This window comes from Opisthocomus hoazin, chromosome Z, assembly GCF_030867145.1.
Source record: "Opisthocomus hoazin isolate bOpiHoa1 chromosome Z, bOpiHoa1.hap1, whole genome shotgun sequence".
NCBI lineage: Eukaryota > Metazoa > Chordata > Aves > Opisthocomiformes > Opisthocomidae > Opisthocomus > Opisthocomus hoazin.
The window spans coordinates 58,301,742-58,326,389 of NC_134454.1; the positions used below are offsets into that span (position 1 = coordinate 58,301,742).

General features: G+C 42.3%; 1 protein-coding gene across 3 annotated transcripts in view; it reads left to right on the forward strand.

The window, feature by feature from the left end:
- Window positions 1–4,230: 4,230 nt before the first annotated feature.
- Window positions 4,231–24,648, forward strand: part of SLC44A1 (solute carrier family 44 member 1) — a 69,591-nt gene continuing 49,173 nt past the window's right edge. For all 3 annotated transcript variants that reach the window (XM_075447228.1, XM_075447229.1, XM_075447226.1), the window contains exons 1-2: window positions 4,231–4,348; window positions 21,958–22,047. In XM_075447228.1, coding sequence (XP_075303343.1) covers window positions 4,322–4,348; window positions 21,958–22,047 — 117 coding nt within the window. In that variant the 5' untranslated portion in view covers window positions 4,231–4,321. The remainder of the gene's footprint in view (window positions 4,349–21,957; window positions 22,048–24,648) is intronic.

Here is a 24,648-nt window from a genome sequence, read left to right on the forward strand (position 1 = left end):
ATGCTTTGCTGATGCAATACTCAATTCTTAGTCTGCATGATGCCACTCTTCCCTTTCATTAACAGTAAGGCCAGGTTTGGACTGCCTCTTCATAGAGCAGTTAGTCCACTACCGAGCCTGTTCGAAAACTCCATCCCAAAACTCATATTTAAGAACCTATCAAAATGGTCTGAAATTTATCTACTGCTATTTTAAATGTATTTCTCTCATTAATACGGAACAAAAGCTACAGATTGTTTTGTACCTTGGAAAATCCTTAGGTGTTTAAATACAAGTGCCTAAGGTCAGGATCCTACAGCTGGTGAGAAAAGGTAAATATTACCACACAATTCATGATTTCTGGAATGTTTCCATATCAATGTTTCCATATCTTTTTTGTTGTTGTTCTTCCCACACTTAGAATCATGGAATGGTTTGGGTTGGAAAGGACCTTAAAGTTCATGTAGTTTCAATGCCCCTGCCACGTGCAGGGACACCTTCCACTAGACCAGGTTGGTCAAAGCCTCATCCAGCCTGGGCTTGAACACTGCCAAGGAGGGGGCAGCCACAGCTTCTCTGGGCAGCCTGTGCCAGTGCCTCATCACCCTCACAGTAAAGAATTGCTTTCTTATATCTACTATAAATCTACCCTCTTTTGGTTTAAAACCATTACCCCTTGTTATGTCACTACATGCCATTGTAAAAAGCCCCTCCCAGCTTTCTTGCAGGCCCCTTCAAGGCACTGGAAGGCCTCAATAAGGTCTCCCCGGAGACTTCTCTTCTCCAGGCTGAACAGCCCCAACTGTCTCAGCCTTTCCTCGCAGGAGAGGTGTTCCATCCCTCTTAACTATTTTTGTGGCCCTTCTCTGGGCCCACTCTAGCAGGTCCATGTCTTTCCTGTGCTGAGGGCTCCAGAGCTGGACGCAGGACTCCAGGGGAGTCTCACCAGAGCGAAGCAGAGGGGCAGAATCGCCTCCCTTGCCCTGCTGGCCACGCTGCTTTTGGTGCAGCCCAGGGTACAGTTGGCCTTCTGGTCTGTGAGCACACGCTGCTGGGTCATGCTGAGCTTCTGGTCAACCAGCATCCCCAAGTCCTTCTTGGCAGGGCTGCTCTCAATCCATTCTCTGCCCAGCCTATATTTGTGCGTGGGATTGCCCCAACCCACGTGCAGGACCTTGCACTTGGCCTTGTTGAACTTCCTGAGGTTTGCATGGGTCCACCTTTCAAGCCTGACAAGGTCCCTCTGGACAGCGTCCCTTCCCTCCAGTGTGTCGAACGCACCACACAGCTTGATGTCGTCAGCAAACTTGCTGAGGGTGCACTTCCCAGAGTGGAAGCAGTCTGGATACAACCTACAATTTACTCAAGTACCAAAGGCATTTTTGTCATTCTAGGGCCTTCTCTCTGTTGCTGTCTCCCTTTCTCAGTATCAGATGGTACTTCAAAAACTCTAACCTGTCATTCTGAGTTCAGCAATAAAATTAAAATATAAAGCTTATCCTTCTTGGCGAAGGGGAAAAGGGCAGACTCAAATATGTTATAAAAAAAGCTAGATTCTTATTAACACTAAATCTAAGCAGTCAGATTTGCACTTTTGCAGTTTGTGATGTAACCGTGCCTTAGAGCAGATTACAATCATTTTCAGAAAGGAATCCATAAAGCACAATTCAAAAAATGCACTTAGGCATATGCTTAAAAGTTCAACTTCTGTATTACTGAATTAAGATTCAGCAATTCCCATTTCAATACCTTCCAGTTTCTTCCCAAAATGCTAATCTAAATAAACATACAAGCAAGCACAATCATGAATAAGTAAGAACCTTTTAACTTCTCCTTTCTTTTGTGTGACTGGCCAAACAAAGCCAAGTTAAACTAATGAAAGCCAGACATCTACCGCTGCCGCTATTATGGCATCCCTGTCAAAAATGCAACTAATTTTCTTGAGCCAGAAGCAGAGACAAAGGCAGCCACTCTCGAGATTATTTCTAACACCTAGATTTGTCCAAATACTTTCTCCAGTTGTCACATACACTAAACCCCAGCTACCTGTGCTACAGCTGGTACGTCTTTACAAGTATTTCTATAAAGGCTCCCTCAGCCAACAAAAGAATGGCATTTTTTGATCACTATAAAGCTATAATTCCCCCTACGCAGCTGCACAAGGCTTTTGATTATTGGCTAGAATGCTTTTTTTTTTAAAAAGTCCACAAGCTTGTGGAGCAGAGACTGTATTTTAATCCATTACTATCTTCTCATAATCGTGCTGAATGTGTTTAGTCTACACGCAAAAAGTAGGAGGCAGTATTTAATCACCATGACAACACTTTGAGGTCCTAAATGAAACTACTGAAATGAAAGTCCAAATGAAAGGACTATTTAAAAAAATCGGTCTATTTCAAAGACTGTCTAATGACATCTATGGCACAGACATCATGCTGTTGTTACCCAAGCAAATGAAAAAGACAAACACTGGGACAAAAGTCAGTTTTAAAAATGGCAAAACAGAGGAACAGAGAAACTGAAGCGACATGCCCAAAGTTACACACAAATTGACTATGGATTTCTTGTTATCTGTTCCTGTGTGAATCACAAAAGAAATATGCCTCCTAGGGAGTCTTCCTGAAAAACAGTTCTTTGATGGTCACACCTTTCAATATAACAGAAATATTTGGATAGAATGAGGTAGAACAATGAGAAATAATGGCAACGTACATATAAGTGGCAAAAAGGTATTTTAATCTGGTGTTAGAAAACATAAAAATCGTGAGAAGCAATGTTACTTGCCATTAAACTAAGAAGAGCTAAAAAAAAAAGAGTATGATTCACAATTCACCCACATGCCAGTTTTTGTTCTATTTTGGAAGACTAACAAGACTCCTTCTCTAGTCACAAGCCCTCTTTTGCCTCATTCTGCCTGTCAAAGGATCATTTTAAACTTAGGTCATTGCGGTATTATTTCTAATCATGAATATTTTACTATACTGATAGAATTAAACCTGCTACAGAGTTAAGAACCAGCGAAAAAACATTTTAACTTACGAGTATCACTTCGTGCCTTTAGGCCACGTTCAAACACAACTGCTGGGCTAGCAGATTTGCCTTACGAGGCACTGCCAGTTTCCAAAGAGAGCTCTCCCTCACTCTGAGAAAAGCTGCTGCCTTTGTTGCCATTGATAACTACAAGAGGCAGCCATGTAGCGACTTTGCTGGTTCAGCAGCTTTGAGGCATTTGTTGTGGCCTGCATGGCTTCAGAGCACGGTCCAGCCTGCAGTTCTGAGACTGAACTTGTATCAGTTAACAAGGCAGCAGGCATCATCCTGACGTAGTTCACAAAATGAGTTTTTTGCAGTTATGAGGGATACACCCCAGAAGAATGACACCTGCATTTGTGTCTCCGGGAAGGCTACGAGGCGTGCCAAAACCAGCTGCAAACACACGGCCGTCAGCTGTGAATCCCGAGGGCAGATCCACATCCTTCGCAGGCACTCAAGGCTTCCATGTCAGATGCCTGGGTACCCCGCACGTTGCGCCAATGCCAATGGCTAGTCTGGGGAACGGGGCACACCGCACCAAGGGCAGCATGCGACGCGGGCCTGCGGGGCTGCGGCTTTCGCAGGCGACTCCCACCGGCAAGCAGAGGCACCTCAGCCCTCCTCTCACGCCTGGAAGCACTACAGGGCCACGCAAGCAGCTCCCTTCTCCCCTGCAGGGAGTACCGACCACCCGCAACCAACCCCAGCCGGGGCACGGCTGCCCCACACGGCCAGCCCCCGCGGTGTCCCCGCGCTGGGCAACGGCCCCTCCCCCTCCTCCCAAGGGTGGGAGGGGGAAGACAGAGGAACGTCTGACCACGCCCGGCTCCGCAAAGGCGGTGGCCCGAGGCCAGGCCAGGCCAGGCCAGGCCCGGGCCCGGGCCCGGGCCCGCCACCGCCACCCCCGCCGTCGCCTTGGCGACGGGGCAAAAGCGACTGCGCCACCGGAAGCGACCCGCGGCGCGCAGGGCGGGACGGGGGTGAAAGCAGGGGGCGGAGCCAGCCGCCCGGGCAGGTACCCCCCGCGCTGCGGTACCCTGGCCCCGCCTTCCGCAGGCCCCGCCCCTTCCCCTCAGCCGCGGCCGCCGCCGCCGCCGCGGGGGGGAATGAGGGGGCGCCGCGGCCGGGCTGGTGCCGCAGCCGCGCTCGCCTGATCGGGCCCGGCGGTTCCCCCGCGGTACCCCCGCGCCGCCTCGCACCTCGCCGCCGCCCCAGGGCGGGCCGCCGCGGCGGGTGGATGCCCAGCGCCTGCCCGCCGCCGCCGCTTGGCGTCTAGCGGGCGCCGCCGGGGCAGAGACCCGCGGACGCCATGGGCTGCTGCAGCTCTACCACGCAGGTGAGCGGCCCGCTCCCGCCGCCGGGCCCTGCGGCCCCCTCCTCTGCCGCCCCCCCCCCCCCCCGCCGGGCCCTGTGACCCGGCTTGCGGACTCACTGGTGCCGCGGTCGCGGTATCGCCTTCCCCCTTACTCCTCTAGCCCCGCTACCTGTCGCCTGGCAGTCGTTGCCGTGCCCCGCTCCAGCTCCTGGCTCTGCCCCGCCTCCCCCAGATTGCCTCGCACCCCGCTCCTGTGGCCCCGTACGCCACCCCCCCACCCCCCCTGCCCCAACCTCCCTGCGGCTTTTCCTCGGGGGAAAAGCCCCCGGCCCCACCCCGGGGAGAGAAGCCATGTCGTGGGAGGAGGGCGCTTGCCGTCTCCGGGGCCTCCCCCAGGGCCGCTGCTTCTGCAAAGGGAGACGGCCCTGACCCCAGACCCCTTCGCCGCTCCGTGGCCGAGGGTTCGGGCGCCTCCCCGCATCCTTTTCCCCGTGTGTGGCTGGCCCCGTGCGCGTCTCTGATTTTTCCAGCTCGGTTTTTCCTTCTTCCCTCTCCCCCCCCCCCGGCTCTCCTTTGCCCTCACCGACTCCTTTTTTCCCCCCCAGAGTGGTGCTGCCGAGAAAGGCACCATCGGGAGCTCCACCCAGCGCTCCAGCTTACGGCTCTGCTTCCCGTTTTAACTTTCCCTTTGAACGGCACGACCAGGGCTGTTGCTGTTTTTCGCTTGGCTCCCTTCTGAAGGCTGTAGGACGAGCGATCGTGACTAACGCTACGGCTGCACCTTGCGTGCTTGTAAATGTTAGTTTCCTTTGGCTGTGTCACTTGCGGTGGCTGAATGCAGCTTCCAGCAGACTGCTTATGTGGGAAAGTCCGTCTCCGCTGTCCCAGATGACTCATCACAGAGATGAGTTTTTGTAGCTCATCCGTTCAGGCAGACTTGTTTTTTTTTTTTCTTCCTTTTAATAAGGGCTCTGTCCTTGCAATGCAAAACACTGCAGAGAGCTGTCCGGTTGCAGTAGGGAACATCCTTTCCATACAGCAAATTTTGCTGCAAAGAGGAAGGCAGTCAGCTTTACCGTGCTTGGAGAAATGGTTTGAATTTCAGAGGGGTTATATGCCAAATGTTACGGGAAGATTTTTAAATTGTTCGGTCACTGCAGTAGACTGCCAGGGGAGGTTGTGAAGTCTGTATTGTTTGAGGTTTGCAAAAAAAAAAAAAGCGTATTAGATAAACATCTGTTAGGAGTGGCTTAAGGAAAGCTGATACAGACCTGAATCACTGAGAGTGAGTTTAGTGTTTTGAAGTAATGTGTTGAAGTCTTTTCCAACCTTATTTTCTGTGATTCCTATCCAAATTGCTTTTTTTAAGTGTGTAATAGGCCCTTTCTAGTTCTTCTTTGTGAATTTGAATTGCTGCTCGCTGTCACATTCTTTTTCTAAATGAAAATGCAGGCTTATTTGTGGGTAATGTGAGACTAAAAGCAGAAGAAAAAGTGAATCAGATAGTTTAAATGTCTGGCTTGTTCATAGGTTTCAACTAACTGATTTTGGTTTTCAGTGGAAATTTTGTGTTCTGCTGTCAGGGCTCATGATGTTAGTAGTATGCTACTGAACCTTTCATTTGCTTTCCCTGTGTGTGCCAAGACGTGGTACAATAATTGAGCTTTGTATCCCATATATGTAACTGAGTATAAAAAATGGTTGTTTATTTAATTCCTTAGCTGTGAGCAATTGTATGTCTCCTCAGAAAATTCAAATCAAAGGGTGTTTGCTGAGTATTTTATCAGCAACAGTTTTGTTTGGTATATTGATTGCAGAAACCCTGCTGCTAACAATACAGCATTACATTAGACATTAGTGTCTGACTTACACTCTCTTTTATCATTAACAATAAATATTATGTTCCTCATCTACCATTGTCTTTATGCTTCCCCCTCTGTTATTTCCTCTTAAGCTTTCCTTGAGCAGAAGTCCATCAGACGTTCCTACATGCAGCCTTACTTCTTGTTTCTCCCTGTGTAGCTTCGTCTTAGGCTTTGACATACAATCTCTCCTCTTATCATGACTTCTTACCCTCATTCCTTATGACTTTGTTTTGCAGGTTGATTTCTCATTAACTTTATTCTTCAGCTCTCTAGGCTATTTGATCTTCATCTGCTAATCCTCATTTGTGTTTCTGGGAGAAATGATTACTTCTGTTTTGATTTTGCCAGCCATCTTATCTGATTACTGCATCTCCAAGTCCCTTTCTCATGACTGCCTAATATACCTACCTGTGACTGGTTGTTGAACCAGGCAGATTTCTTTGACATCTTCTTCCTAACTCTTATTTCATACTCAGTTATCCTTCCCTCCTCCCCCCCCCCCCACCCCAATGCATTTCCCAGTTCGTTTGCTTTGCGGCCGTCTAGATCTCTGCCTTAGGCGTTTTCCTGTATCTCTTCCCTTGCAGAATCTAAAGGTTTCCAGAGAAAAACTGATTAGAATTGGCATGTTTACCTTTCCTCAGCACTCTTGCCTGCTGCTTACAGTGATGGATTCTCATGTTTGCTTTCTGCTTTTTCTGCCTTTAACTGCTTAGCCTAACCCGAAAGCCCCATTCATTCAATTTTTCTGTTTTGACTCCAAATTAGTTTTTTTACCTCTTACTGCCATCTTATTCCCTTCCTGATTTTATTCTGAGTTACTGTCCTTCATCCTTAAAACTGACAGTCAACTCCAGTCCACTTCCCTTGTTTTCCAAGCTCCTGGAACAGAAAAATTTACGTTTGTTGTCATACATTCCTCCTTCTTCATACCAAATTCCTTCCAATCCAGCTTCTGTGCTCTGCTGAAATTGGCTTCGTTAAGATCTCTGCAGGCTCCTTCTGGCCAGGTTGCAAGGATTGCCCTCCTTTCTTACCCTCCTTGACCTCTGGTACTGTCTGTTATCCTCTACAACTTGATGTCTTACTCTCCCTGGGCTTCTGTAATGCTTCGCTCTAGTTATTCTTCACTGCTTTCTACTCATTATTATTTCTTCTCCTCTGCTGCTGTCTGTGCTTGTACTTCTGGTCCCCCCCCCCCCTTTGGTTAACTTAGTTCCTATTCTATCAAATTTTTCAGCTTGAACTGCTATGAGTAATGTAAACCTAAATTTAATACAGCCGTACCTGGCTTTTCTCTAGGTGCGCTCATTCTTTGCTGTTTTTTCCACTGCTGGTTTGCCTGTTGAGGTGCTTCAATCTGGAATACTTCTTTCCAGCATCTGTTTTTAGGTTTTTTTCCATTTCAGTCTTATTCCGTGCTTGCATGAAGTTCTTTCACTTCCCTGGTGTAGTATCTTCTGTGATCTCCACTACTTCTTTATTGTTACAACCAGAGTTCTTGTCTACCTCTTCTTCCTTTCTGGTGTTACAACTGTCATCCTCTTTGTTTCTCTAGGTGATCTTGCTATTCTGTACTGATTTAGGTTGACTTTGCTGTATTTTTTTTCTTCTGTGCTATGCTTTACGGTTATCTTAGAGCATTCTATGTACTCTTCATTAATTATCATGACCAGATCCTTCTACGAACATTTTTTTGGACTGTGCTTGTTTGGCCAAAGTGTGCTGACAAATATGAGATTAAAATCATGTAAGGGACAGGAGATAAAAAATCCCAAACAACTTGGTCTGTCTCCTGTCTCGCAGGGCTGCTGGTTGTCAGTACCTTCATGTGTTTGCAGCCCACTGTCCTCCCTTGCTGTATCTTTATCATGAGCTTGTTGAGATGGGTGCCTTTGTCTAGGTGCATCTCTTTCATCATGGATTTGCTGTGCAACACATCTTAAAGTTTTTACTCATTTTTGATACAGGTAGTTTTCTTGTGCTCTTTTGGAAGTGATCTTCTCTTCCTAAATGTTGAGATCTTTTGAGTGAATGGTGCCGAAGCTCTGAGTTGATAGAATAATCAAATGTCTTTCAGATCTTTAGTTTCATTAAAGCAGAAAAATGGATTTTGCAGTCAAGTGTCAATACTGTCTTCCCTTTCTTGTCATTCTTCTCCTTCATCAGTGTTACTTTCTGCTGTCTGACAGTGTTAGTCCATTATAAAAGAGGATTTGCAGGAGATACTGTTGGAGCTCATAGCTCTTGTGTCATCATAACTGTTAGGCTATGCTGTAAGGTCTGGTTGGTTGAAGTAATCCATACAGGTTTTTGGTGAGTTGGATTTTTTTTTAAGCAAGCAAACTTACTTTATAGTGTAGCTGAGATTGATTCACTGATAGGGTTTATAGCACAGATCCACAAAATTTGCATTGTTGTATCTGGGGGGACGGAAATTTGTAGTTCATGAAAGAGAACAAGCTGTGGGGAGAAGCAGCAGACCTTCAGTTGCTTTCTCCTGGGGTGGTTGTGGTACAGAATCCGTTCTCCCTTCCTGCTTTTCTGCAGTTAAAGTGGCTGATTGTAGTTAAAAGGCATTTGCTTTGCAAAGATTTTACAGGAAACAAGACAACGTATTCGGGTCTTTGTGTTAGGTCTGGGAAATACTGTGTGTGTATATCTTATCCTGATAGCTTTGTAAGTTACTGGCTTAATCTAAGGTATGCATGAGAGGAGCTGGAAATCTTGCTGGAAATTGGAGGCGTGACTGGGGTAAGCAAAGCGCATGTTACTATTCTTGATGGTTTTAGTGGTGACTTTGGTTTTTACAAGACTGAAAGAACTTCCCACTATAAGGTGAGATGAAGACAGCCCATCCATTAACTTTCCCTTAAGCACCTGCTGTCAAAACAACAGAATAAATCTGGAGTTGCTAACTCTTACAAAAAATTCATATTTCTGGTGAAATACCTCTTCTGAGCTGGTATGGACAATACAGATCATTAATTGCACGTCAGCCGTATCTTCAATAGTCAGAGGTTCATGCAGTCAAATGTCTGAATATAGGGGGCATCAAACCAAGCCCATGTTTGTGTGGACATGAGCACTACCATGGAAGACAACCAGCTGAATATTTGTGTGGATGGGCAGAAACAGAATTGAGTTGTGAATTCTACTTCCAGGAGCTATAAAGCTGGATTTCCCTTTCGAGACATCGACAGCAGGTGAAGCTTCCATTCTAGCCTTTGGCAAGTAGATACAATATGGAGGATGAAGCGTACAAGCAGGATCCAAGAACAGCGCTAATGAGTCAGGCATCTCATGAAGTTAACTGCTTTTCTGTATTTCTGGCCTGTGAGCTGCATTCAGTTCCTGTGAAGCATCAGGTGTCCTTTTACAAATGCTGTTGCAAGCAGCTGCGCAACCTGTGCTAATAATTCGTTTTGATCTTAGCAGAGAAAGAAATATTTCAAGTACATAGCTGCTTGTGAATACTTTTTCAAATTCATTGAGTTTTTCTCGCTGAGGAGTAGCTTCTTCTGAAGTTGAGACTATCTTTCAGCTGTGTCACATCTGAAAAGTTTGAAGTAGCATATAATTTCCTTTGTCAGGTAACTCTGACTTCCCTGTTAGCATGTCTGTCCCCGTCCCGTCCCCACCCCGTCCCCCCTCCCAAATGTTGGTTTGGATTAAGAACAAGCATGGGATGTTGCATCCTTGTGAGACAATTTTTTGTAAAGTGAGAACAGTTTTAGAGAAGGTTGAGAATCTTGCATTGTTAATAGTGAATGCTAAATCCAAAGCTTATGTTACTGTAATCTAATTGGCATCTGGAAAGCCATCAGACTTATAGGTTAGTAATTGTACGGGTATATTTGTTGTCATTCAACTAACAGCTTTTATTTTTCATTATGAAGAAATAACAATGTTTGTTGTGTAGTAAAGATGCCAACTTGTCTTCATGCTGTTCACTTTAAAGGCAAGCTTTGGACTAACTGCATGCCTTTTTCACCGTTGGGCTGACTATAATTTTTGTTCCTTTGAACTTAGCTCAGTAGTTTCTTTTGTGAAAATCATAACTTGCAAACCAACTTGACAGAAACTGTGTCTGTTATTTTGCATTTGAATCTTTCTCACATGAAGGAGCTGTTGGGAAATTGTGTAAATCTCATGCTTTGCTTCTAAAAAACAGTTATGCAGGAGATTGCCAGGTGATTTCTGCCTGCTGACTAAACTGATTGCTAATTTCTACCTCTATCTGATGAACCTATACTGAGAGCCTTTTTGTCTGTGAATTTTAGAGGCCAAATCTTTGTTAGTGAATGTATAACAGGGTCTTGCAACCACTTCAAAGTTTCACAGATTTATGAAGTAAATAAATTTCATTGTGTTGATTTGCCTTCTGTCCCTAGCCCCCCTCTTCTTTTGGTTTATTTTTTGGGGTTTTTTTTTTCCACGTTCTAGGTAAACAGATTTCTAATGTGGAAGGAAAGTGTACAATTGTATGACAACAGACTCAGGAACATCTGTACACATATTTAAGAAGAGTCAACTTTGTTTTGAAGTTAATCTTCGCAGTCCTGCGATTAGTTTTGTCTGCTTTAATATGATTTCAACACCCAGTGTGCAATGCACTGCAAGAATGGGAGGTGATTGCAGTGGCTAGGAAAGATGAGATTCCATACTGTGTTTCACATGCCAGTTTCTAGCCGTCGCTATTTTAACCGGTAATATTGGTAGACTATGGTGGAGAGTCACGGCAGGAAGAACATGCTGACTTGTGCCTGGTATCCTCTTGTAATAAATGTGATGTAGTTAAGCAGCTGTTTACAGCAGAAATGAACCCTGGCCTGTTTTCCTTTGTGTGTGTTTGTTGTTTTTTTAAAAAATTCAAACTACTCTTGCTGCTCTCCAGACACATTATTTGGCTGAGGAAGAGACCTCTGAATGTTGTATTCAGATCCGTAGCCACAAAACAGGAAACCTATTAAAGTATTTTGTTCAAGGTCATGATAGCCGTGTCCTGGGAATGCTTTGTCAGAGTCCCCCTAGTTTGCTATGAAAAACTGCAGAATAGTTGCCTACTTATAAGGAATTATGCTTATGTAATAAGCTAAGGGCTTGGCACATTGTTTCCCTTTCCATTCTCCTCCCACCCTTTCTTCAGTAAGTCAGACAGAGCCTTCTTAGTGTTGGTTCCTGTTAATCTAATACACTTTCAATGTCCTCAAGCACTGCCCTCCTATTGTAATCCTGAGTGGTTTTGTTTGTTGTTATGCCAAAATTTTGGACTTGTAAGTCAGGATTTGGTATTTAATAAGCTATGTAATCCCCCCCCCAAAGTAAACGGAAAGGTTTTCTGATCTTCGTTAGAAGCAGCAAGGGAAAAAAAGGCTTCCAAGAAGCTTTAATTGTGCTGATGACATCCTTTAAATGTGACTGAATATGGCTATTGGCTTCTCAGTTTCCAGCATGGCTCTGTCTTTCGGCTTTCGTACGCAGTGATATGGCAGAATGCACAGGGCCAATGTATGCAACATTTAGTTCATAGTGTTCAGTGTAGCACCACAAGGACCTTGTTTGTGTTGACACATGCAAATAGGAACCTCTAACCTTGCAGAACCCTCCACCAAGTAGGCCTTTGCCCTGGAGTGGTAGGAAGCTGTTCTGCAAGGATTGTAAATGCAATACAAAAATACACGATTTTATGATTTTCAATTGACAAACCCACTTGAATGTGGGATGCATTTTGAAGGAATACTTGGCAAACTGCTATGAATGTTGCTAGTAAGTGTCAACATCGTTATTTTTCACAGCAGTACTGTGCAGGCCGTGAGCTCTTAAAGAGCTGTGATGTTTTTGTATTGAATTCTGCCTTTAGACACTTACAAAGGGTGAAAAAATTCTTTTAGGGAAAATTACTCATCACGCACAAAGAGAGTGCAAAGGACAGGGGAAGCATTTTCTATGGAATGTCCTTCATCTTCTGTGCATAGCACTAATTGGGGAGTTCTGCTGGGGTTTTTCTTTCTTCTGCTAATGTCATGTTGTGATAAAGCTAACACATTTGGAAGCAGAGTATGTGTTGTACTTGGACAATGTTTTACTAGTCCAGAGTTTGAAAATATTTTATAATTTGGTACTTGCAGTCTCATAGTAATAATAAAACCTGAGAATCTGTTACAGGTTGATGTACAAGTAGAAAATTCAATGTGGTGAAGTAACTTGGTAGTGCAAAATATCTTCAAAAGTTAACTGGTGGTGGTGTGTGTTTTGGTTTTTTTTTTTTTTACATCACTGCTTTTTATTAACGATTAAGAACCGTGGAAGTACCAAACATGCTTTGAAATGGATATTTTAATCCTCTGAAAAACACTACTGTACTCTTTGTAAATGTCCTTATTTATTGCTGTTTTCAAGTAAGTGCTGAACAACATGTAATGAATGAAAGAAAGAAGAACTAAATATTTTGGGGGTTAAAAACTGGGCTTTTGTCTGCAGATGGCCTTCTTTCTAAACTTTTAAATCTCAGCAGGTGTGCTGGTCATGTCAGCTCTTTATTTAATCAGCTGTGTTATGTTTCAAGATAAATATTTAAGTTGTAGACTGAGGTGGAAGCATGTAGTAAGGGAGTTTTAGAAGCAGTGGTTAATATGAGTTGACTGAAAATACAGATGGAAGACGACATACAACACATCATACGTCACATTTGTAAGTGATGTCTTCCAGTATGAGTTTTCAGGGCAAACGTCTTTATATAAGACCATCAGTAATATTGTAAGTGCTGTCTTATGTGCTCTCAATTTTGTTTACATTATGTTGTAAGCCCATAAATACTGTGTGTGGAATATGAGAACATTAATGAAGTAGCAGCTGTGGACATGTTGAATTGGTGGTATGCTTAGTTTGTGAAGAGAGGCAAAGTGGAAATTCATGACCGTTTGGGGGATAACTTTAGAGCAGTATTACGCCTCCAGAAAATTTTTCCTTGCCAGAACTCTGAGTTTTGTGCTGATAAAGTGCAGATACATCTCTTCAGCGGACAAGACCTCGGAGAACAAGTGGTGATGCGGAGTTATTAAGCAAATAAGGACGTGGGTGCGTATGTGCAAAGTACTGGCATGTGACTCTTGAGTAGAATCCAAAAGTGTGACTAATGTCTGTTTTGCAGTATATTGAAAAATAAAGCATTTTGGAATGAGATTGAAGCAAAAATTCCACAAAAATGAGCGTTAGACACCACCATGATTCACATGTTCTGCAATCCATTCCCTTTTGGAATGGCCTAGAGGCATCTGGCTTGTTGTCCAGAGGATGGTGTCGTCCTGGAGGCACTTACGAGGAACAGTGTGTATGGTCTTCAATTGCTTTTAGAGACAGCTGCCACTTGTAGCTGTAATAGTATTACAGTGACAAGCTCACTTGCCCATGGAAGTGGGAGACTTCGCTTCAGTTCTGTACGTCAAGGGCAGTTCAAGCCTCTGCCTCCCAGGAGAATGTAATCAGCAGGCTCTTTGGGGTAGGAGCAATACTGCTCTTCCCCAGAGGTCTACACAAAGTCTAGACTAAGAATTTTTTGGTGTGTTTACTAAGATATTTTTGTTGATACAGCATGATTTATTCTTCCAGGGAACTGGTATAGTTAGTATGAATGAAAGTCCAGGTTTGCTAGTGCGTGTTCCTCCTCTAGTAATGGAGGCATACCAATAATTTGCTGTATAATAAATTAGATTTATTTTGAACTTGATAGAATTGTCTGAATTAATGATAAACTGCAGTAAGCTAATGCTTGGTGCTTTATCTGAACATCTGTAGGTCATGCTCAGGAAGTCCATGGGTAATGGTGAGCATTTTAACTAGGGCAGCTTCACACAGTGTTCTAGGCTTCATGATGCAGTAAACTAAGGGTTTTCTGTTAAAAATTGTCAGATAGTTGATGAAGTCATGAATTGAAGATAGTTTTAATACTTACAGACTTTGCTTTGGATGCTTCAACAGTGTGCATTCACCACTTGAAGATTTTAGATAGCTAGTTTGCTTGAGTTGCTACTGTTTTTTTTCTCAGAAGTGAATGTGTGTGGGGAGGTGAGTGTGGTTTTTGGGGTGGGGATGAGGACTTTTTTAGGGACAGTGTCATCCAATCATCAGAGTAACAGAAAATCCTGGAATAATTATAGAGTTTGTTCTCCCTAGAGGTAATGCACACAGACCCTCCTATTGGCATTGTCAGGGACTCTAGGCTCTGCTTGTTTTTTGTGAAGGTGTTAGAAAACGTCCATGTCTTTTCCCTCCCTCTCAGTATGAATTCCTGTGTGCAGTATCTTTAACAAGTTAGAAGTTGCCTAATGCCTTTGCTTGAGAATGTGCAACAATTTGCTAGATTTTAATTTTACATTCTGATGTTTTACACACTTGTTCAGATGAATAATTATCTACTAAATTGGCTGTGTGTGCAGAGAAATGCTCTGTTTTTCGTGAAGTAATTACTGACTCATGTTTATAGTGAGACACACTGAGTCTACACCTGTAATTGGTATCACGTATGGTTTAACCACTTTGTAGTCAAAATGTAGCTCGGATACACCATAATGGTCATCTCACTGCAGTTTAACATTCATAATAAAAGGAGAGAAATGGCTGGTTACTTCATTTGATGTCAGAATGGCTGCAGCTGCTTATGGAATAGGGGTCTTGTGTATTGGTTTTAGGCTTCAGGGTAGAGTGATCTAGAAACATCCTAAACTATTGATGCTCAGGATCAGGACTCATCTCCTCTTCCTCTTTAGGGTCTAGAATTAGAACCTGTTCGGAGGTGGAAGAAGTTTTGCTAGGACAATACACGGTTGATGGAAGATCTTCACTTAAACAGCTGAATAGCGTAGAAATGTGTGCCCTGTCTTAGACACAAAAAATGTCACTCTCTTTGGTAAACTGAAGAATTACATTCTTGCAGTGGAAGCATTTTTGTAAAGTAGCAAATTACGGTTCCTCTTTTTCATAGTTAGCATGCTTCATGGTGAAGGCCAGCACGTGATTGGGGCTGTTCCTTAGCTCAGAAAGATACATGAAATGGGTAAAGAATTGGCTCCTCATATGGTCATTAGGAAACGCTGACAAATGGTTCAAGAACTGTCTTCTTGGCAGTGTGGGGATGTTTCAGTAGCATGTGAAGCTGTAGTTTTAAACTTGGCAGGACAGCTTCTGGACTGGATGACTTCGTGGTAGCAGCCACTTCAACCTGGCTTGCCCATTCCCCAAGGAGAAATCAGGAGCAGACCAAGCCTTATGTGTCGTTTTGTGATGTGCACGAGATTGCAATGGACCGACCTATTCTGAAGCATTAAACTTGCATTGTAGCTGTAAAATTACTGTATTGTGTCCTCAATGTGATGTTGGAATAAACTGAATGCTATTCATACAGTCAGTTGAATCTCTGGTACTATCAGAACCAGCCTTCCTTCTCGGAAATTTTGCAAATGGCAGTTTCCCCCTGGAGGTCCTGGTCAGGATAAGTATCCTTGCTTGTCTCCGAGTGGTGTTTATTAATGCTGTGTGTACACTGTGGCTGTTTGTCTCCTCTGTAGCTAGATACCTAGACAGTAATTTCTAATTCCTTGATTTATGCATATAAATAGCAGTCATTTTTATTTACCCTCTTACACTGAGCTACAGTCATGTATACTCTGAATCCAGGTGTTACATCATGGTGATGAAACAACAGAATTTAAAGGGGATGTAGTTAGAAGAATGTGGTTCTTAGGATGAGGTTTTATAACAAATGGTCTTAAGCTGCCACATCAGTAATGATACCCCTGAGGAATTTTAGAAGTGCAATAGGAACTATCCTTCCATTTAAAAAGAAAAAAAAAATTAAATTCTGGTGAACCAGATTTTTCTGTACCTTCTTATCATTACTGAAAACGGTTAGAAATTATAACAATGGATATTCCAAGTTTTTCTATAGTGACGCTTTGCAGAGCAAAAAACTAAATTAAAGCAGTTTCAAAAGCTCGTTTACGTAATCGTTTTGTAGTAATTTAAACTGTTGGTAAGAAGTTTTAATAAATCTTTTGCACAGGTTATGCCCATTTCATTCCTTCAGGAAAGTACTTGTTCTCCCTTAAATAACTCTTCAAAAATCATTAATCTGACTTTAGCTCACTTGGCAGCGATAGCTAATTCACCAGTGATAGCTCATTCAAAGCTATTGAGTTCCTGTGAGCTTAATGAAAAACTGAGGTCAAACTATTGCCACAGAGAAAGGGGCTATAACAAAAGTTGAGTTGTTCTTAAATATTGGAGAACCTAAATGAGAAAGGGAAGAAAAAGATCAGGAATTGTTTCCACTGCAAGAAGAACTATGATCAGAACTTTTGCCTTTGTTAGATATCAGAGGATCCAATTGTACTATGTAGAAAGTCCAAAGGAAATGAATCATAACTAGTTTCATGGCTTCTAGAACCATCAGTTTGGTTTTTAGCTGGGTTTTGTGCTTAAAAAACAAAATAAACGTGCCCCACTGGAAACAGTAGTCAGACACCATTTTGAGGAACAAGCTGGAGTTCAGGTATTCATGCATAGCAGTGTTTGTCATTGGCAGCCTAACGCAACAGTTCTGTGAAAGGAAGATGCATCTTAAATTGTCTTAATTTTTTTAAATGCTCATAGGGCGGAAATCTTTGTAAAGGGTATGCAGTTGTTGTCGTGGTTGAGATATTAAAAACACGGAAGGTGAATATTATATAGAAGGGAGACTAAGGGCCAGAAGAGGTAAAAAAACTCAGTGTGTGTTGGTGAGGGGAGAGTAGTGGATGGATTTATTTTATGAACTTACCCAATCTTTAAGGAAGGGTTGAACAATTAATGAACGTAAATGGTGAAAGCAGTGGTGAAGTTTCCATACGCTAGGTCTAGTGTCTGGAAGTACTGTAACCGACCAGCTGAACCAACACAAGTTTCAAAAATCGTAAGTGATCTGAAAAGTCACATCCTTAAAGCATTGTATGAGCTGTTAAGGGGGGAATGGGCCAAAGGCTAAAGCGCATAAGTATGCTAGGATTTAAAAAAACTTTGTAAATCTAGGCCTGGTTGTTTAGATGGATGAGTCAAAATGCCATGTTTTGTATTCAGTATTCAATAGAAAAAAATGGCCACTTCTCAGCATAGAAAATATGAAAGCTTATTTTTAACACCTTCAAATGGAAAACTGCATGTTTTGCAGCATCTTGTGTTAGAAACAGGTTGAAAGAAAAATGAAACGAAAACAGAAGAATTAATTGCTTTTTAAGAGGGAATGTGAATATGATTTTTGTGCATCTCTGTATAAAAACTATTTCAACTTTTCTGTTGTATTTTCTCGTGTTTTTGACTTGAAGTGGAACTGATTTAAACCAAAAGATGAAACAGAAGAATATTGGATCGCTATGTTTCATCTGCATGTAAGGTTTCATCTAGCGTTACTTACAAGTAGGGGTAGTGAACAATTTGTCCTGGCTGTGGAACTTACAGGAGTTTGGAGCACCTGCACTTGGAAGCCTTCTCTTGAGCCAGAATGGCATAGCTCGTAGAACTGGTGGTGTCTCATGAAGTTGAGTCAAGTCAGCTTGGCTTTGGCTGTGGACATTGCGTTAAGATTTTGTTTACTCTTGGCTTTCTGAACACTGAGTATGGTAGTCTTGCAGTTAGATTCGTAGCTTGGAAGATTGCTTCTCCTTGTACTAGTAAATCTTCCTGTGGGATTCTGATGGGACATCCTTCGTCCTGTTTATTTTCTGAGACTTGTTTTAGGCTGAAAAATGTGAGGGTTGTATTTGTTTTTTCTGTTTTGGTTTTTCTTTTTGTCCTTAACTGCCTGAATGAAACTATGTCTGTGTTCTTACAACTGTGTGTTCATATGTAAATCGGAATAGTCCTATACTCTTCAGTTGCTAGTTAAAACGCACTAGCCAAAGCAAAGCCTGGAGTCTAACCTCTCCCCGTGTCTCCTTTTCATGCAGTGAATGTTACTCAGGCCAGTTATTCACTGAGTTATCCTTAATTCAACCCGTCTCAGTAGTAGCTTCATTTTCTTTTTCCTGAAACATGTGATCTGATTGTTACAAGACTTTAGGATTTCTTTCTGCTGCCTTTCTCATGGTGTTGCAACATCATCTGTTGATGGCAAACTCCATCTTTATCTCGATCTTACTCACATCTTTGCTACTTACCCACAGCTTGATTATCCATGTGTGTAATACTGCATATGTTCTTTACTTGACTTGTTGCTTCAGTCACATCACTCCCGAATTGTACATTGTGTAAGAAATTCTGTGCTTAAAAAATTTCTCTGTAATTCCTTGCATATATAGTGTTCTGACATATCGTATTTGTACGCTTTTTTTGTGTGCTTAAGTGCATGTTCCACTCTGGCTGGGGATGGTAACTGCTTGTTTGGTAGCATCCAGTACAGCTGTTATAGTTAACAGGGAAAGTGGTAACCGTTGGCCCTGTGCTATGCTGATACCTGTAAAGTATAGTACAGTATGCAGGAGAGATGTAAATTCAGGTCTGCTATGTGGTGCTGCAAAGGTGTATTTTGGAAGTGGCAGGTAGAAAGAAATCTGGATGGTGGAGAGTCTACATTTGTTTTGAAAGGACTGGGTGCAAATGAATGCCAACAAAATGCCCTTGCTTCAGAGCACCTAACTTTGAATTCAACTAAAAGATTTAACAGCTAATGTGCTGCCATTCCCTACACTTCTCTTCTGCAAGAGAACGCCTGGCTTTAAACATCCAGCTTTCTAGGTGTGGAATTAAGACTCAATTGTAAAATTGTGCTGCACCCAGCAGTTCTGATGTATTTTTGAGAAGCGTTGCGTTTGGTAAGTTTTTTGCAGAATGGACAGATGTAAACTTCTGAGCACACCCATATGGGTTCTTGAATAAATAGCTCTTAGGATCAGCACAAAAGGAATTGTTACGGGCAGGAGGAGTGTTCCAAACCTGCAAATTTGTCTTGGACAGTCAGGCTCTTTTGCCTGCTTTCCACTCTTAACTGGTAGAGCTTCTGATTCTCTGTGCTGTCACAACAGAGCACAGGTAATCCTATACTTTGTTAATGGCAAGAATGTGTGTAGGTAGCATAGCGTTAATTATAAAAGCTCTGTTGTAAGAGAAAACTTAAAATTAATCAGATTATTTCAAAAAATTTTAGTTTTCCTGTAGCTTATCTAGGTTTCTTGCATCAGCAAATATTTAAGGCTTTTTGTCTGGAGGAAAAGCTGAAATCACTACAAGTGTTGATTTTAGGATTGCAGGCAAAGCATGTCTGCTAAAATTCTACAGTATTTCAGTTAAAACGGAGACAAAGAGTTGTTTCCAGACTGCAGAACAAACAACTTTTGTTACACCTTATGTTGACTGTAGATTTAACAATTTGTTTGCCCAACCATGAATGTCAAGGTCTCAGTAAACATGTCAGGGTGTAGAATAGACAGGGAGTAGTCACTAGAGAGATATGGACGTCAGCATCAAAGATGGGGATGAAGGGCTGTGAAGCTAAGGAAGAAGGTTCAGTGGGAATGCTGAGTACAAGGAAGCAACTGAGAAGAAAATGTCAGATATATACCAGCAGCTGTCTTGGGTTGTAGCGCAATCTGGAGAGGAGAAAGACTGGACAGCCTTCTGGAGGAGGGCGTTGTTCTAAACATGTATAATTTCATACTATGTTAGTATGCTGATTGGTTATATTGGGGGTTGGTGAGTATCTCATGCCTCTTGAATTGCCTCCAAAAGTGCTTTTTGTTTAAAATACCTTCCTTTTAGTTTTTTTAAATTTTTTATTACACAGTGGCATTTCAAGTTTCTTTTTGACAAATAAATTGCAGTCCACTTAGTGAATAAAATTGATTATGTATGGTAACTGTGACTAGGCAGACAACCTAAATCTTTGCCAGAGCTGTTCCAGAGGATATCAAGTGGCTTTCAAAAATCCTATTAAAAGATTTTGTTTGCAGATGGTACAGGGAGGATAAAAAACCCCAGCAAAACAAACAAACCATACCATGTGGTGTATCTTACTGCTGCCCCTTTTGTCAAGGGCAGTGTACTCTTACGGTACAGCTACAGCTGAAATTTCTCTCTGCTGTTTGTAAATAAAAGTAAATCTCTAGAGTCCAAAGTTCTTGGAGTGAATTGAGTAACAGGAAGCATGAAGCTTTGCATATTTTATGCAATTATGATTATGCTAATTATAACAATATAAATGTCACCATCTCGGTCTGAATGTTAAGTCTGAATAAGGTATTACTTTTAAGTGTGAACTGCCACAGTCAGGAAACTGTTTTATTGAATAAATATAGTAGAGTGCATAATGTGACCTTTTAGTACCTATCACTACTGATGATTGAGTGAAATAAAAAGATATTTGACTGTTCAGTACTCAGAGTGAATTTGTGCAGTTTGAATTACCAATACAACATCTGCAAGTGGAAATTCCTTAACATCAGATTGCAAAAATAGCACAGAATTCCCTAATGTAAAGCCAGACTACTTAGAAAAATGTGCTTTTTGAAGCATGATGCATGCAGGATTTCATTTATATTGTATCCAGTTTGTAGTTTTCTAATGCTATTATTTATAAAGATTGCTTTGTGCTTGTGAATTAGCAAAAAACATCATTAATACCAAAAAAACACCTTGCTAGTATGACATGAGTTACATGCTGTAGGTTTTTTTGATAAAAATCTGCAAAAATACATGCTGGAGATAAAAGCTGTTGACATTTTCTGAACCACTGTGTTTTAATTCAGTGCTGACATTTGCTACCTTGTCAACAAAGTCTAGAAGATACTTCAGAGTCTTGAAAGGAAACAGAAATACAAAATTTGAATAGGTTACACCTTCTGCTCTGCGTCTGAAGAGACCTGTGCTGTATTCTCCCTATATCAATCTCATTTTCTTCCTCAAGTATGAAAACCATGTGTGGTTTTTTTGCATCTTGGTAGACATATGTGAGCAGTTTAGTTCTTGGGAACTAACTGAAAAAGCATGTGTCTGCAACTGTGTATTTTTAAAAGTAGCTATAATCAATATTTTACTTATAATAATAAAATTCTGTTATGGTGGTTAGTTTTGTGCAACAGCTGGTTTTCATTCTTTTCTTAAAATCATTCTTTTCTTAAAAACATTTTGGCTAGATGGCAAAATGACTGTTTTTAACAGACTTTATCACCTTTAAGTACAAGGCTTTCCTTTCTGGCACATGAGTAATACTGACTAGGGATTTCTTTGCTGAAATGTTAAGCTCAGCTGCCTTTTGACAGGTGGAGAACTGTTCCTTTAACAGCTAAATATTACCTCCTTTCTGCTTCCACTGTACTTGTTAAAACTGTCAATAGTGTTAAAACTTAGGAGCTTTTGAAAAGTTTAACCTTTTATCCTTCTTGGAAAGCAGATTACTGGAAGGTAGCTGTGGAATATGGCAATAGCAGATGATTCCATGCCATTAGCTTCTCTTTTCTGTTAATAAAACTAAAAGTGAAAATACCCTGTTTCGTGGATAAAGGCGTGTAAAATCATGGATAAACTGTCAATCTAGCTTCCCGTGGAGGCATTTCTTTTGAAGTGTCTTTCGTGAGCCTTTATTCTAAGTTTTTTGGCCAAGTTGCTTCAGCTGTATCAGAGTTTAAAGATAATTCTTGCTGTATGTTAAAGCCCTGAAGATTCGTTTTCTGCTTTTTTCTATTATGAGCACAAGACAATTAAAAGGGTGTTGTTAACCTCATCTCTCTCTTCTCACACAAGAGCTCCAAGCGAGAGTGGAAGCCTTTGGAGGACCACAGCTGCACAGATGTACCGTGGCTGCTCTTATTCATCCTCTTCTGTGTAGGAATGGTGAGTAAAACCCAGTGTTCTGTAAATGTTACATGGTTGAAGAGTTTCCACTCAGTAGGAAGAAACTTTAAAGCTCTTCATTAACTTAGTCACTGGGTAAGATCAGGGTATACTGGCATAGGGTCTGTCAGCTGTGGAACAGAAATGGGTAGTATGTCACAGGCCTTTGGTACGGGTCCATAATTTAATGTTTGTGCCAGTTCTTGCTTGAGCTCCTCCTGCCCTGAAACTCCAGTTTCATTTGTAAGTGGTTTTCCCGTGGTGAGGTCTCACTCGACTCGTGTTCCTTATGGGACTGTGGATGTCCCAGAAAATAGTAGCTTTGAGTCAGTTAAACAGTTCTGTGAATCACATTAAACTTTTTGCTCGAAGATTCTGAATATCAGACAGTTGACTGTTTTTGTCTTGGATGCTTAGTAGAAGCACCTCCTATTAATAATCATAATACTAATGGTAAGATCTTTCTTTCCAAGTTATCCCAGTTTTGCCTAGTGCAATGAAACAGGCACCTTGCTCAAGACAACCTCACAACACTGTGCACTTTATATTAAAAAGCAAACAAACCTCCAAGAGCTGCAGATTAGTAAAAAAAATATGCTTCTTTTCATGTTGTATTGTTTCATGGACACACACATGCTTTTCTTCCTAAACAGAGAATGTCTGTCACTGTCTGTCACTGTCTTGTACTGCTGTGTAGCCCTTAGGAGTTTGGGAGTTCTGTGCTGTCAGCTTTCTTTTCTGTCTTTGGAATTACTCCATTGAAAAATTTATTTTTCTTTCCCCAAAGTGTTTGTCACTGGCTGCACTTCAAATGCAAAGATGATAATTTTTTTTGTTGAAGTCCTACAAATTGTATTCTCACTGTAACATGTGAATATCTTAGAATCTTAAAAAAGCACAGTACTTCCTGAATCAAGGAGGTTGTCTTTTGTGTGCATTTTTTTGCTGCCTTTGTTGATGTTCCCTGGTTACTCAGTCTATACCTACTTAATCCCCCAGTTATAAATTAGTCTACTGTGGGTTAGTGTCCCAGATTTTCCTATCTAAGCAATGTAATGTACAAAGCAATTATCCTATTGGGACAAATAATCTGTTACTTACTGTTCTAGAGGACTTAACTTGAAGTACCATGATGAGTCAGGAGGGCATCCCTGCACTGTTCTAAATTAGATTAGATGGGAGAGGAATTGCAAGATTTCCCTTACTCAGTGTGTAGGGAAAAAACTCTTGAATCAGCTAAGAGCCTGAGTACTTGTATATGTAAAATGCGTGCTAGTATGTCCTTTATGGAATAGAATCATAGAATAATAGAATCACTAAGGTTGGAAAAGACCTTGAAGATCGTGAAGTCCAACCATCAACCCATCACCACCATGCCATGTCTACACATTTTTTTTAACACCTCCAGGGATGGTGAGTCCATCACTTCCCTGGGCAGCCTGTTCCAATGCTTTACAACACTTTCAGTGAAGAAATTTTTTCTAATATCCAACCTAAACCTCCCCTGACACAACTTGAGGCCATTGCTTCTTGTCCTATTGCTTGCTACTTGGGAGAAGAGACCAACACCCTCCTCTCATGTAGTTGTAGACAGTGATAAGGTCTCCTCTCAGCTTCCTTTTCTTCAGGCTAAACAACTCCAGTTCCCCCAGGCGCTCCTCAAAAAACTTGTTCTCCAGGCCCTTCACCAGCCTCATTGCCCTTCTCTTGACACGCTCCAGCACCTCAGTGTCTTACTTCTAGTGAGGTGCCATGTAGTGAGAACATGGTACTTGAGGTGTAGCCTCACCAGTGCTGAGTACAGGGGCAAAATCACTTCCCTACTCCTGCTGGCCACACTGTCCCGGATAGAAGCTAGGATGCGGTCGGCCTTCTTGGCCACCTGGGCACACTGCTGGCTCATGCTCAGCCGGCTGTCGACCAACACCCCAAGGTCTTTTTCCACTGGGCAGCTTTCCAGCCACTCTTCCCCAGGCCTGCAGCATTGCATGGGGTTGTTGTGACCCAAGTGCAGGACCTGGCACTTGGCCTTGTTGAACCTCATACAATTGACCTTGGCCCATCGATCCAGCTTGTCCAGATCCCTCTGCAGAGCCTTCCTACCCCCAAGCAGATCAACACTCCCACCCAGCTTGGTGTCATCTGCCAGCTTACTGAGGGAGCACTCAGTCCCCTCATCCAGATCATTGATAAAGACGTTAAACAACACTGGCCCCGAAACTGAGCCCTGGGGAACACTACTTGTGACTGGCCAGCAACTGGATTTAGTTCCGTTCACCACAACTCTCTGGGCTTGGCCATCCAGGCAGTTTTTTACACCTGTCTAAGCCTTGAGCCGCCAGCTTCTCCAGGAGGATGCTGTGGGGAGCAGTATCAAAGGCCTTACTAAAGTCCAGGTAGATGACATCCACAGCCTTTCCTTCATCCACTAGGCGGGTGACCTGGTTATAGAAGCAGATTGGGTTGGTTAGGCAGGACCTGCCTTGCAGAAACTCATGTTGGCTGGGCCTGATCCCCTGGTTGTCCTGTATGTGCCTAGTGGGCACACTCAAGACAAACCAATGAATAGTAAAGGATCCGAGAAATTGAAAACAAGTTCTG